The sequence below is a fragment of the Bos indicus x Bos taurus genome, chromosome 19, assembly GCF_003369695.1.
Source record: "Bos indicus x Bos taurus breed Angus x Brahman F1 hybrid chromosome 19, Bos_hybrid_MaternalHap_v2.0, whole genome shotgun sequence".
Taxonomy (NCBI): Eukaryota; Metazoa; Chordata; class Mammalia; order Artiodactyla; family Bovidae; genus Bos; species Bos indicus x Bos taurus.
In genome coordinates, this window is record NC_040094.1 from 27,647,551 (window position 1) to 27,661,247 (window position 13,697).

Consider the following 13,697-nt stretch of genomic DNA (forward strand, 5'->3'; position numbering starts at 1 on the left):
CAGTCTTTCTTTGCTTTTTGTGGCTTATACTTTTGAAGATAGTGGTCACGTGTTTTGTAGACTGTCCCAGGATTTTTTTCTGATGTGTTCTTGTGATTAGTCTAAAATTATGGATTTGGGGGAAAATACTACAGAGGGGATGGGAGTGTGGCCTTGTCATTGCATCAGGTCAGGGAGCATGATGTCAGCATGACTTCTTATTTCTCATAAATATTAGTCAGTTGATTCAGGTGGTGTCTGCCGGGTTTCTCCACTATTTTTTCCTTTTTTATACTTTGTGACAAGCATCTTTAGGCCCAGCTTATGCTTATGGGGATTTTAAAATCAGAAGAAAGTCACTGAAGGGATTTAAGCAGAGAATAATGTTTTGAATGTCTGTTTTGGAAGGAATAGGAGATACAGGGGGGCGTTTGCAGTGGGACTGGACATAAACAGCTGGAGGCTGAGTGACCAGCAGTCTCATTCAGCTGGAGTTGGTTCTTACGGGACACGAAAGATGAGAGAAGGTGGAGTCAAGGATGGCCATGAGGTTTCTAAGCGGGACAGGTGGGTGGCCTGGGGCTTTCACTGACTCTAAACCAAGGCTGTGCAGCCCCCAGGATGCTGTATGCCTCCCCTGCCCCCGCACCCACTCCCTCCCCCCACCCCTCCTCCCCCAGAGAAGTCACTTTCTGTTTCTTGGTCTTATCTTGACTTGGATCCGGTCCCCGAATGTTCCTGGGGCCGGAAAGTGTTTTATCAACACTTATTATTAGAAGAAGTTTGGGGTCGGGAAGATCCCCTGCAGGAGGAAATGGCAACCCACTCCAGTATCTTTGCCTGGAGAATCCCATGGACAGAGGAGCCTAGAGGGCTACAATCTAGGGTCGCCAAGAGTCGGACACGACTGAAGCGATTTAGCACGCACGCACGGGATTACCCAGGAAGGTTAGAATCCCAAGCAAAGAGAGAGAGGATAGCGGTCGAGGAACTGAAGAAAGCTGGAGGAAAATGTCGTCCTTAAATCCTTTTTCTTCTCTCTCCATTTAAGGACCCAACGATGAACGTTTGACTCGGTGGTTTCAAACAAGTTATTTTATTTAGCTTTTCGTGTTCCGCCAACCGGCCTCACCCTCGGCCTCCCCTGTTTCGTGTTCCTTTCTGAAGCGTGTAGGGGGAGAGGGTGGACTGCTCTCTCTCGGCCCTCACCTGCGCCGGCGGGACCCCCGCCCAGGTTTCTTTTCTCCTCGGCGCCTACGGGCGGGAGCGGGAGGGGCTGTAGGAGTTGGGGTCGGAGTCACCGGCCCGGGCGCCGGGCGGGCCCCGCTTCCCTGCGAGGGCTTGTAGACCAAGTGGAAGATGAAAGCGTTGCAGTACCTGAGGGGGCGTGGCTCCATCAGGGGCGGGGCCAAGAGGCTGGGCTATTCCAAGGGGCGGGGGTTATAAATTCTACGTTCCCGGGGGGTGGGGTGGGGCTAGGCTTAGGGCTCCGTGGGCCAGCCAGGGTGTAATCAGGGCTATGTTTTGGTGGGTAGAGGACCAGGGATTGGAGAGATTTTGTGAGCTGGTTCTATAGAGGGGTGTGTGGGCGTTGTCGAGACCCTCCAGTGGGGGTCGTGAGGAGTGCGGGCGGAGGAAGCAGAGGGTAGGGCTGGGCCAGGAGGGTCCCAGGACCATAGAGACGAGGGTTGAGGTGGGCTTTTCAGGATGAGCAGCCAGAGAGTACGAAGGCCTTACCAGGGCATGCAATTGTCTGCCGCTCTGAGGCGAAAGGGGGAGCGGAAAGGGTTGGGCTGTGGAGGGCTGGTCCCCCCTCCTGTGGCCACCGCCATGGTCTGGTCGTCCATCACACAGCCATACTCGCTGCTCTCGGTGAAGAAGGCCGGCACTCGGAGGGACTGGGGTGGGAGCGGGGTCTCAGACACTCACAGAAAAGCTCCCACCCCCATATACCTCCTGGGGACCCAGAGGACTGGGATGGGGAGAGGCACGAGGCAGACACAGGGGCCAGGAGGACCCATGGGTGCACCCTATGTCTGTGGAGTAGACGATGGGGAAGAAAACACTTTTAGAAAATGAGGGACCGGGCGGCAGGTGAGAGAAGGTCTCTTTTGCCCCATCCCCCACCTGTAACCGGGGCAGCGAGCTCAGCCAAGTGTCCTTTAGTCCAAAGCCAGAGTTAAATCCTGCGGAGGGAAGGACAGCAGGGAGAAGCTAGCTTCCATGGCCTCCTCCCACCTTCTCCACCCTCCCACCCCCGGCTCTTACCGATGACCAAGTCAGGCTTGGGCCCCTGGAGCAGGTGGTAGGGCCTTGCAGACACCTTGATCTGCAGGTCTCTGCGGCCCCCCTTCTCCTTAGTCCCAGAGCTGAGCCGTGCTGATACACCAGAACCAGGGCGGACAGATACTTCAGGGCCATCCTGGGGAGTCAGAAGTGGGAGAGAGGCCAGTCAAAGTGATGGTGCTGGAAGACGTGTCAGGTAAGACAGGGGAGGGGAGGCAGGGATCAAAGGGCACTGCCCAACCAGGATGATAACAGAGGGACCAGGTCTGGAGACTGGGGTGGGGGACAGGGGGAGGGGGTATTCAACCCTCACCCTCTGCAGGGTAAAGTGCTGTTGGTCACTTTCGGGGGGCAGGCCGTCACCCACAAACTGCAGCTCCAGGGCCACATGGGGGAGCAAGACCAAGAGTTCCTGAAGGGCAGAGAGGACGAATCTGGGTCCCACCCTGTGTTCACCTCCACACCCAGACGCCCACCCTTCAGGCCTGGAGGGACTTACCCAAAACACCATGACAAGGTCAAACTCCTTCCCGGCCTCCACCACGTGGATTTTCAGTGACTGTTTGTTCTGGATGTTGAGCTCAGGGACTGGGTGATAAGCTAGCCACTTAAGAATATGGTCTCCTCCTCCCCTCCCTCCTGTCCCCTACCAGCCCCCTGGCCCCTCTGCTCCATGCAGTCCTCCCCCCTGCCTCAGCCCTCCTTACAGGACTGGGGCACCAGGTGGGTGATGACGTAGTACACAGTCAGTGGGTAGGTGAGGAGCACGGCCATGGGGGAGTCCAAGCTGAGGCCCCGCCACGTGTAGTAATCCTGCCACGAGCCTGGGGAGAGTGGGCTACTGGGGACCTGACCTCAGGCCCCCTCCAGTCTAACAGCCTCCTTTCTCAGTCCCCCAAGACCTCTGGCCCTGCAGATCACATCCCCACCCCTAGCTCCCTCAGGGCCCCTCTGGCTCACCAAAGAGGCCCCTGGGTGAATCTGGGGGCACTGGAGGCATCAGAGCTGGCCCATCCCCCTGGAGAGGCTGGTAAGGATCTCCTGTGAGGATAAAAGACGACGAGCCTGGTGTCAGGGAGATCACCACCTGGCTGCTTCCTTCTTCCAAAGGAGCTGTGTTCCCTGAGAGGACCTGGAGCTGCAGCAGGGGGCTGGGAAACTGCCTAGGGATGGGGCTTCTGGAGAGGGTGGGCAGGGGTGACTTTTCCGAGGGTTGGGGAGTGGCAGGCAGTGCCCTGGTGCTGGGGGTGGGGGTGTCTGCTGTGTATGTGGAGGGGTTATCTAGGATCTGGACAACTTTTTGATCTCCCCTGCTGCTCTCTAGTCTGAGGGACTCATGCCTGGAGAGAGGCCCCACGCACCATGGAGAAGAAGGCTGAGGGAGGGTGTGCTGCCTCTTGGGTGCCTGGGGGCGCCAGGGCCTGGAATCAGCATGCTGAACTGGGTCCAGTAGCCACGAGTGAGGCCGCGGGAGGCCAGGAAGGCCTCCTTGTTAAAAGTTTCACTGGTCACCTCTGGAGAAGGATGAGGGGAGGGGTTGAGGGCTCAGTGGCCAGGATTCCGGACTTGGGCTCACCTCAGCCTCTCCCCGGGACCCTGGGTCTGAGTCTGCTTCTAGTCAGGCAGAGAACTAACATTCCTGAGTGGCTACAGCATAGTCCACAGAAGCCATATGACAATTCCATGGGTTTTAACATTTGCTAATCTGCCTGTTTAACCGGTGAGGAAAAACTCTAAAAAGTAAAGTGATTTGTTTCAGGTTGCCAGCTTGTGAAACTGGGAAGCAAGTATTTGTATCTCTACTCCTGAATCCTCTAAGTTCTCTCAGGGACCTGGGCACTCAGTCCTCAGCTCCAAAGAGGCTATCTTCAGCCCCAGGGGTCTAGCTCCCAGCCCCAAATACCCAGCGCTCAGCTGTTACTCCAGGGATCAAGACTCTGAAATAACAGGCACTTAACCTTCAAGCCCAGGACCCTGTTCCAAAGACCTGGTTCCACTTCCCCCATCCATCCTGACCTCCTTATGGTACCTGCGGTGTAGGTAAAAGGCAGGGTTGCCAGTTCTCCAGCCCGCTCCATGAAGGCTGCAAGCCTTGGGCACCAAAATCGGTGGCTTACGTCATCTGGGCATCGCTTCCAGTCTGCACGGAGACAAGCCTCTCCACAGTACAAGACAGCACTGCACTGGGGGCTGGGGTTATAGGAGGTGGTGGGGTAGCCAGAATTAGTGTACGTAGGTCCCCTGTCTGCTGTCCATCTGTCCTGCAGCTGCCCATATGTCACTCAGTCTATTTGTACTCTCTTTGCCTATAACGGCATGGTATTTTTCCATCTTCTTGTTTCTCTGTTCCTCATTCTGTCTGTCCTCAGTGTCCCCCACTAGCCTGCTTCCTCTCTGTTTGCCCGACTTTTCCTCCCCCTCACTCTGTCTTTGCAGGTTGCTCACCAGGGTGTCAGTTTCACTTCAAAGCTGTGCCTATGACAAACATGGCAGGTTCGAGCCCGAAGGGAGGCAAAGGTGAAGCCTGGCCGGGGACCCCACGTCCGCATCGGGGTCTTGGCTAACTTCACTCCCAGCCTTGGGACCAGATTCTCCAGCTCCCTGAATGAGGGTGGAGACAGCATCAGGTTGGGGGTGGGGCTCAGAAGCCCAGGCCCCCAGGCTTCCCCACCCTCTACCAGCTTTCTGTACCAATGCAGCTGGGCATCTCCCACAGTAAGCTGTCGGGGCTTTCGGGGGTCTCCGGAGCCCATGGGACAGACCATGCTGTGGCAGAGGAGAGCATAGGCTCGAGGAGCCAGGTTCTCAGCCCCTGAGCCCCTGCCGGTGCTCCCCTGTGCTCCTTCCATCAGCAGGTCAATGCCCAGGATGATGCCATGTTCATCCGTCACCAGTAAGAGGCAGGAAAGGTGCAAGGGAGCAGCATCTGCGGAAGACAGGAAAAGTCGGGGGTGGAGGGGGAAGATTGTCAGGGGCAGGGTACCAAATCAGATACTCCTGGGGCTAGGAGAGGGAACTAGGTAGAGAGGGCAGGCCTCTTTGGAAGGGGACAGTGGCTCCACAGAACGAGCATTTGCCGCCAGGCATAAATGTGGGGGTGTGCTGTGGGAACTTCACATTTTTCTTGAGGTGTTAACTCTAGACTTCTGGAATTGTTTTTTCCTTTACTGTTTAAATGTTGGTGAAACTTAAAAAAAAATGTGGATCAATGAAAACACCTTTTCAGGCCAGCTTGGCCTGAGGCCCACCCATGTGTGACTCCTAACTGAGCTCTGAGGGGGCCAGCGGCGTACTGGGTTCTTACCACCTCTCCGCCCCGTCCTCCTCTCGGGCCCCGGCCCATCTTCTGCCCTGTCTTCTTTGCCATCCTCGCCACCTCCAGCCTCCTGCTTGGCCTCCTCTGGCTCCCCTGGAGGGGTGGCTTCCCGGGGGGCTCCCTGCTGCCAGGGGCCGGCTCCCCATCCTCCTCCGTTTCTACCTTTTTGGTGCCGGCACCCTCCTCCTCTCCATTCTCTTCTTCTTCCTCCTCCTCCTCCTCCTCCTCTCCTTCTTCCCCTTCCTCCAGGCTGACAAAGCTGACGTAGGGACTTAGGTCTCTCAGGTGGAGTGGGGGCTCATCTCCCAGCAGCCGGGCAGCCCCCAGGCCTGGTCCAGGGCCTGGCTCTGCCCCTTGCCCCAGGCTGATGCCCACACTACGGTTGGGCAAGACGTGGAGCACCCAAAGGGCTGGGTCCTGGGGCAACCTTCTGATCTGAGCCTCCAGCTGCCGCCAGCGACCCTCAAGGCTGGTCCCTACAGCCCCGCGCTCTGCCACGAACTTGCGGAACCAGCCAAAGAGGAGGGCAGCAAAATCAAGGAATTCATCCCGGTATCCAGACACAAACTCCATGTCTTCAGGGGCACAGGGCCTGGGCCAGACTGAGCAGAAGGGATGTATGGTGAGGGAGAGGCACCGGGGATGGTGTGGGTTGGAGGGGTCCCTTAGGGTGGAATCTATGGATGGATGTTGGGAGCCAGAAAGGAGTTTTCAGGGCTGAGGATGCGAGTTCAGGATGAGAATGGGGGCCAGACTTGAAAGTGGGTAATTAGGGTTAAAAGTGAGTAGTCAGGCGGGAGATAGTATTTGGGGCTCCAAATCTGAGGCTCAAACCCTCAAAGGTAGGGATTGAATTAAATCGAGGATCGAAGTGGGAGAGGGTTAATCCTATGGGAAAGAGTTTTGGACTCGTTTGTGGGGTGTGGGAAGAGGGCATCAGAGGCAGGGCATTCCTTCGCCTTGGACCGGGTTAGGGTTGGCGGTGAACCCCAGTACACCTAGCCCCCGCCCCGGCCGCTCCACTACTCCAGTACCTGCAGCCGCCACCACTTTTCGAAGGTAAATACCTCGGGGTGCGGTGTGACGTCAGGCTGCCCGAGCCCACGGCCGGCTGCTCGGGTGGCCACGCCCCAAAGTCTTGCGCCGCGCGGAGGCACCCGGGTCAGTGTCTGCGCCGCGAAGCGCTTGGACTGGTGCTGACAGTCACTCCGCCCACGTGACTGGAGCCGGGTCAAAACGTGAATGCCTCTCTAAAACGCAGGTCACGGACTGAGCTGCGGAGGGCAGGCGGACGGTGCTGGCATCTCTGGGCCAGACGAATCGGCCCAGGGGGCAGTGCTGCCATCCAGCCGCGCCTAGCCGTGCACCTTGGGCTTCCTTTCGCTTTCTCTCTCCTTCTTCAATCATTCCTGGCTACCGACTAGACGGGGCTCTGGGCTGGGTGCGGGGGTGCTGGCGGAGGAACTCCACCTCCCGGAGTTTCCCCGCCTCCCCCAGGCCTGCGATCACGCGGTTGCGATGGGACTGTCGATTTGAGACGGTGAGGACGCCTGGAGGGACGCGCCGCCCCCTCGCGACCTGCCTTGGCCGGCGGGGCCCCGGCGCCGACGACCGCCGTGTCCCTCGGAATCATAGGCGAAGCGGGAGAAGGAAGCGAAAGCCATTGAGAAACCGGCTGGTCATCAGGCTCCGGAGAACGTCGGGGAGTCAGACAGAACACGGCGGGCTGAGATGATGCTGGGCCGGACATCCCGGTTACTCTTGGTCCTACTGTTTATAGCTTATGCCACTACTTCAGGTTTGTCGGAGGCCCGGAGCCCCGAATCCGGGGAAGGAAATGGGCGGGAGGCACTAGCGCCGCTGGGTTGAGTTGAGTAAGTGGGGAGCCAGGGTCCCCAAGGCAGCCGGGGGCAGGGGGAGGGCCAGCTGCCTGGGCTTGGGGATGGGCTGGGGAACACCTGGGTCCAGGTGTGATTATGGACATATTTGGGGAGAGTGAAGCGTGGGTCGAGCCGGGATCGGGGCTCAGATCCTGGGGTCTAGGGGAGACACTGTAGTGAGGCTGTGGGTTGAAGTCTTAGTAGCAGCTGCATGAGCCCCTTGAACCGGGGCCTGTGCGAACCACTTCCATCCCGCTCAGGCAATGCCAACGAAGGCAGCAAGGTTGGGAGTTGTCCCTGCGATCGTACAGTCTCTTCCCATTCCCCCCCAAACGAGAATTTCATGAGACATCTCCGAAAATACCTGAAAGCATATCAGCGCTGTTTTTCCTACGTCAGGTAATGTCACCACCCACCCCGGGAGGGCTGCGCGGGGAGGTGGGGGGGCCCGCCCTCCCCGCCCCCCCGCCCTTCAGGATCCGCGGGGGCCCCCCCTCTCCCCCGCCCTTCAGGATCCTCTGGTCAAACTCGATCTCCTTCTGGGAGGACGTCTCGCCCCTGCCCCACTCCTCTCGGTCACATTCGCCCTAATTCGTTGCACCTTCAGTTTCCCTTTTCCCCTGTCCCACCTACCTGGAATTTCCCAGTCCCAGCAGAAACTGCTGAAGCTCGGGAGTGACCTCACTTCTTTGGAACCAGGAAAGAGCTGAGAATGGCAGGGGTGGGGCAGAGAGTGGGGACACATCTGAGACCAGGTCGTTCCTCAGGTTCCAGCTACCCCACAAAAATGTATGTGGAGGCAGCACTGACGGCTGGGTTCAGGAGCTGATGCACTGCTTTGACAGTGGAGGTGAGAGCTTCCCCCTCCTCTCCAGGCCCTGTCCCCAGGGCACCTGTGCGTCCACCTTACACCCTTCTTTGCCTCAGCTCTTTCTTCTTCAGTATACTTTGACTTAAGTTCCTCTTTACCATAAACCCTTCACCATCACTTCATGCTTTTTGCCGATACATCCTATCACTGTGCATTTACTTAATGTTGTTCTTGAAATCAAGGCACTATTTTTATGTTCCGGTATTTTGTGGTGGAGGCTTCCCCGGTGGCTCAGGGGTAGAGAATCTACCTGCCAGCGGAGGAGATAGTGGGTTCTATCCTTGGGTTGGAAAGACCCCCTGCAGAAGGAGAGGGCACTCTTGACTGGGAAATCCCATGGACAGAGGAGCCTTAGGGGCTAAAGTCCATGGAGCTGCAAAAGAGTCAGACATTACTTGATGACTAAACAACAACAAGAACGATTTTATTATGGAAATTTGAAGACATGTACAAAAGTTGAAAGATTTGTCCAGTGAACATCCATATAACTACCACCTAATTCTATAATGTTTGATTTCTATATTTGATGTATTTTACATATGTCCATAATAAAGCAAATATATTTTATATTTTACAATATCGAGTTTAAGGCATTTTAACTATATTTGCTTTATTGCCCACCCATCTGTCTATGCATCCCTCTATCCCTCATTGATCTGCCTAATATCTTTTTGGTATACTTCCAAGTAAGTTGCAGGCTCGACTATACTTTATTCCCAGACATTTCACCATGTATATTATTAAGGAGAGTTCTGTATTTTATTGTTCCTTTGAGGTAAAATTTTAAAACAATGAAATGAGTAAATAAGTGTATACAGCCACTTTTGAAAAACTTAATGGCAACTTGTCCTAAGCAGGAACACCTGTGAAGTCACAAATTTGATATGCTGGTTGTATTTTACTCCTAAAATAAATACACAACCATTAAGACACCAAGTGTTCTTCCAGGTACCAGCACTTAACTGATTTCTTTTACTCTTCCTCGCTACTCTGGTCTTTGTTACTAAAATTATCCCTAAGTTACAGCTAAAAGAAATGAACCCCAGAGAGGTTAGGTGACAAGGGGCAAGGTCACAGCTATTTTGTAGCAGAGTCTGGGTTCCAACCCGGGTGTCCTGACTTCTCAGGACATGATTGCCTCAGGGGTTCCATGTTGTAGTTGCTCACTTCCATCTCCCCATATTCTCCCTCTACCCTCCTTTTCTGGGCTTCAGCTGTTCCCTTGGTGTTCTCCTTGACCCGCTACCCTGCCCTCTGTCTAGTTCTTCACCTTGTCACCTCGTAGCCCTGATCCCTCACTTCTTGCTTCTTCAGAATGTGGACATGCTCAACCTAGGGTGGTGGATGCACCTCTTCACAGAACCCAGCTTCCCGAGCCCACAGAAGCGGCACCGTCAGACACAGCCACCACTTCCCAGACGTATCTGCCATCCACCTTGCAGCGTACCCAGCAACCCACCCCTCTGGAAGGAGCACTGTCCTTGGACAGCAAGCTCATCCCCACCCATGAAACTACCACTTACACTTCAGGCCACAGTCTGGGGGCAGAGCCTGAGGCTAAGGAGAACCAGAAGCAGCTGAAAGAAAACAGGGGTCCTCAGGCTGGGACATCAGCCACGGTCCCTGTGCTGTCCCTCTTGGCCATCGTTTTCATCCTCGCTGGAGTCCTACTCTACGTGGTGTGCAAGCGGAGGAAGAATCAGCTCCTACAGCATCCCCCAGGTAAACTGGGCTTCTGAACCCCTCCTCCAGGGACCCAGAGCCTCCCTGGCAGGGATTCTGCCAGCAGCAGCTCCCAGGCAGACCCAGAGACAAATACAGATGATACCTGCACCACTGACCACAGGCGATGAGTGAAGAGTTAGCCCGACTACAGAGTGGGGAGGGAGGGACGCCATCATAGGCCTGGGGACCAGCCCTCGAAGTCAGGCAGTGCTTGGAGCAACATCAAGATGGCAGCTAGAGCAGACTAGTGGGAGATGAAGCTGTGGAGGAAGGTGGGAGCCATTCATTCAATTCACAGATCTTTACTGTTGAGCACCTGCTGTGTACCTGGTCTATAGCTAATGTTCTAGACTCTGATTCCCCAGTTTAAGCTGTCACCTCTTGCCCCCCCTGATACCCTGCCCAGCTTCCCTTGATCTCAGAGCTCATCTGTTAATTTCTGTATCTTTTCCAGATCTTGCAGCTTCATTATATACCTGCAGCAGACGAACCAGGGCAGAGAATGGAACCTTGTGAGGGCAGATTGTGATTTATTCAGCATGAATTAATATACTAGAACAATTTTTGGTAGACACTGTACTTATTGGTCAGTGTTTAATTCACAACTAACCAGCTATTGACCTCCCTTAGACTTTTTTTCTGTTCTTTTGGATTTTTTCTATACCATGATATAAAATTGCTGTTTATGTCTTGTATAAATTCCATATTTTTTAACTACTAAAACTTATTTTTATAATTTTTGGCTCTTCTTTCTGCAGACATGGGTCTTATGCCCTTGCCCCCTAATCATGCCTGATTCTTGGCTTCAGCTTCTCTGCTGATGGCCACCTGGCATCTTCCCCCTCAACATGTCCTCCCAACCCCTACCAGCCTCCATATCCCATGACCCATATATCTTGCTCTTGTCACTTCACACCACACCAGTGTTCCTCCCTAGCTTCCACCCTCTCTTGCTTTGTGCCCCGACCCCACAGTAAAGGCCTGGGCTTTTCTACCCTCCCTCCTCAGCAGCTGCCATGCAGCCTAGTTTTACTTCCTCAACCCCTTACATCACCATATATGCCCCAATGAGAGTCTGAACTCCTTGTTTTGGTGTTATTATTTTTATTAGGAAAACCCTTAGTTCTCATTTTGTCTTTTTCAGTGAACCAAAAATGTGTCTTCCTTGGTCCAAGTCTGCGGGAAGCCTGGGGCAGAGACATGAGGAAGTGGGTTGGGTGTCTAAGTCTCCATCTCCTGTCTGAGCTTGTCCGTACTCAGTGAAGTGCATGGCAGGAGCAACCTGCTGGAGGAGCCAGGGCACAGCTGTGCATGGGCTTAGTCTCTTAAGTCTCTTCCTTCCCACCTTCTGCACCCTTGTCCTCATGGCCTCTGACCAGTACGGCAGGTACAGGGCAGCCCACACTCTCCAGATTCTGTTCTGGGGTATATGTGGAGCTCTCCCTCCAAGCTGTTCACCTGCTTGGCCTAGTTCTCCAGCATCTGCTCACAGGTTCGGGCCACCTCACTGAGCTTGAGGCGAGCATAGTCCACTCGCTTCAGGGCCATTTGACAGTCCTTCCTCGAAGAGTAGCTGGAGCCCTCGTGGGGCTGCCCTGTGGCCACCTACAGGAGATTCAGATTTATCAGTGAAGCACCCCTTCCTTCACCCATCTCCCCAACAAGTCATCAGGTCTTTTGCCTCATTTCTTCCCTGAGTTTGAATTTGCTATGCCAGATGGTTAGCTGGACTACCTAGGGCACATCAATGAACTTCTATTAACTTCTATTAACCTCCTTTGTAAAGTGGGGATGACTGTAACTACTTCCTAGAGTTGTTATGGGCTTCCCTCATGGCTCACATGGTAAAGAATCTGCCTGCAATGCAGGAGACCCGGGTTCAATCCCTGGGTCGGGAAAATCCCCTGGAGAATGGAATGGCTACCCACTCCAGTATTCTTGCCTGGGAAATTCCATGGACAAAGGAGCCTGGCGGGCTATAGTCCACAGGGTCACAAAGAGTCGGACACGACTGAGAGACTAACAGTTTCACTTTTCAGAGTTGTTATAGAATTAGATAATGCAGAATGTCTAGCACACTGTAAAAGTTTAGTAAATGGTGCTTCCTGTTGTAATAACCTCAGAGCCCTTTCAGTCCTGTTCCTTTTCTCGTGAGGTAGCCATCTGGGGCACTATACACTTGAGGTCAGGTCAAATGTCTAAGGGCAAATCCTATAACTTTCCTATTGTTTAGATGCCCTCTCCCAGGACTTTCCCATCCACTGGCTCATGTGATGCAACTCAGTGAAACGGGAAACCTGTCCTGAAAGGGAGGGATGCTGCCAGGATCGACGGGCTTGCTGGGTAGGGCTGATCTTGGTTGGCTCCGGGGACCAAAGCTGTTCCCTGGACTCTTGAAGAATAAGGCTAAGGCAGAGAGCTGGGGTGCGAGCGTAGCAGGTCCCACGACACACACCTGAGTGAGATAGCGGATCTGAGCCGACAGCTCCGCCTCCACGTGCTGCACCGACGCGGTGAAGGCCGCTGCCTGTCGGTCTAAGAGCCTCTCGTTGGTTTTTTCCTTGGACAGTTCCAAGATCACGGTACCTGCCAGAGTGGAGAGCGGGCGGGGCTATCCGGAGACCGCCAGTATAGCCCCGCCCCAGGGCCAGCTCCACCCACCCCTACACCCAGTTAGGATCCCTTCCAACCCCACTTGGTCCGCGCATGTGCAAGCGGTCGCGCTTGCTCTCGCGGTCGCGCTTGCTCTCGCGCCCGTTACCCTTCTCGTCGTCGTATCCCGAACCTGCATTCTGAAGAATGGCTCCAATTTCTCTTTCGATGTCTTCCAGGGCGCGTAGTCGCTCGTTCGCCAGGCTGTAGGTAGCCATCGTTACTCTGGGGTTTTCTTTTGCGAAATACTACCGAAAAACGCCCGGAAGTGACCGTCGGTTTGCGCCTGCGCAGAGGGCGCACCTTAGCCAACACTACAGTTCCCAGGATGCTCAGCGTGGCCTTTCCCCCTCTCGTTTCACCTGGTGAACTACAACTCCCAGGGTCTCCTGCGCATGCTCGCTGCGCGACCCCACCGCGTGACCACCTGTGGTAAGACGGAGTATCGAAAATTTCCCCAGTCTAAGGCCATTCAGACCTGTCCACCTTCACTACACTGTTGTGGTCTGTTTAATTTCTTCTACAAGAATTTCTTGAGCGTCTGCGGGGTGCTGGGTGATGATGGTAGGACCTCTGGGTATTACAGACTGGACAGCCATGGACCCTCTGTCTGCCTATCCCACTCCGCCACCTATCGGGGCCCGGGGAAAACGACTTGGTGAGTGTGACATTATTCGCCGTAGTGCTTCCCTCTGACCGGGAGCTCCGCTAAAAACGGACTGTCAATATATTATGAGGTGCTTGCTCCTGTCAGCCGTTTCCCTCTCTGATTGCTTATTATGTGGTTGGCTCTGGGGATACAAAGGTGAGTGAGGTGGCCTCTCACGTGAGAGTGGATAGGTGCTTTATTAGGGATACGCCCAGGGTGTATCTCTAGGAACAGAGAAAGGATTCTAGGAGGAAATGTTGCTTGAACTGAATCTGGGGGGTTGACCAGGTGGCTGAGAGGTTGGAGTGGAAAAGGGAAAGCCACAGTAAGTGCGTAGTG

General features: G+C 54.7%; 4 protein-coding genes across 10 annotated transcripts in view; 2 read left to right on the top strand and 2 right to left on the bottom strand.

Annotated features, from left to right (window-relative positions):
• Positions 1 to 1,055: 1,055 nt before the first annotated feature.
• On the bottom strand, positions 1,056 to 7,206 carry ZMYND15 (zinc finger MYND-type containing 15). Its single transcript, XM_027518090.1, is given in 14 exon segments — positions 1,056 to 1,356; positions 1,717 to 1,877; positions 2,107 to 2,165; positions 2,248 to 2,401; positions 2,579 to 2,677; positions 2,765 to 2,853; positions 2,973 to 3,089; positions 3,226 to 3,306; positions 3,627 to 3,779; positions 4,295 to 4,455; positions 4,711 to 4,866; positions 4,957 to 5,191; positions 5,570 to 5,698; positions 5,701 to 7,206. Coding segments are annotated over 14 exon segments (2,220 nt in total). The 5' UTR covers positions 6,155 to 7,206; the 3' UTR covers positions 1,056 to 1,184.
• CXCL16 (C-X-C motif chemokine ligand 16) lies at positions 2,370 to 10,793 on the top strand. Its single transcript, XM_027518093.1, has 6 exons — positions 2,370 to 2,461; positions 7,079 to 7,379; positions 7,722 to 7,860; positions 8,229 to 8,311; positions 9,647 to 10,054; positions 10,512 to 10,793. The coding sequence occupies exons 2-6, from the start codon at positions 7,313 to 7,315 to the stop codon at positions 10,571 to 10,573; spliced, it is 759 nt and encodes a 252-aa protein (XP_027373894.1). The 5' UTR covers positions 2,370 to 2,461; positions 7,079 to 7,312; the 3' UTR covers positions 10,574 to 10,793.
• Positions 10,794 to 11,144: 351 nt separating this feature from the next.
• MED11 (mediator complex subunit 11) lies at positions 11,145 to 13,007 on the bottom strand. Of its 2 annotated transcripts, none has more exons than XM_027518094.1 (3): positions 12,819 to 13,007; positions 12,513 to 12,643; positions 11,145 to 11,662 (listed from the first exon to the last, which is right to left on the bottom strand). In XM_027518094.1, the coding sequence occupies exons 1-3, from the start codon at positions 12,925 to 12,927 to the stop codon at positions 11,525 to 11,527; spliced, it is 378 nt and encodes a 125-aa protein (XP_027373895.1). In that variant the 5' UTR covers positions 12,928 to 13,007; the 3' UTR covers positions 11,145 to 11,524. The 2 variants fall into 2 exon arrangements, with proteins under 2 accessions (XP_027373895.1, XP_027373897.1); XM_027518096.1 differs by having other exon boundaries at positions 12,843 to 13,001.
• Positions 13,008 to 13,021: 14 nt separating this feature from the next.
• The window catches only part of PELP1 (proline, glutamate and leucine rich protein 1), a 48,254-nt gene continuing 47,578 nt past the window's right edge, over positions 13,022 to 13,697 (top strand). For 3 of the 6 annotated variants that reach the window (XM_027518083.1, XM_027518084.1, XM_027518086.1), the window contains exon 1: positions 13,148 to 13,367. The gene's annotated coding sequence lies outside the window, so the exon portion shown is untranslated. The other 3 variants (XM_027518085.1, XM_027518087.1, XM_027518089.1) reach the window with 2 other exon arrangements.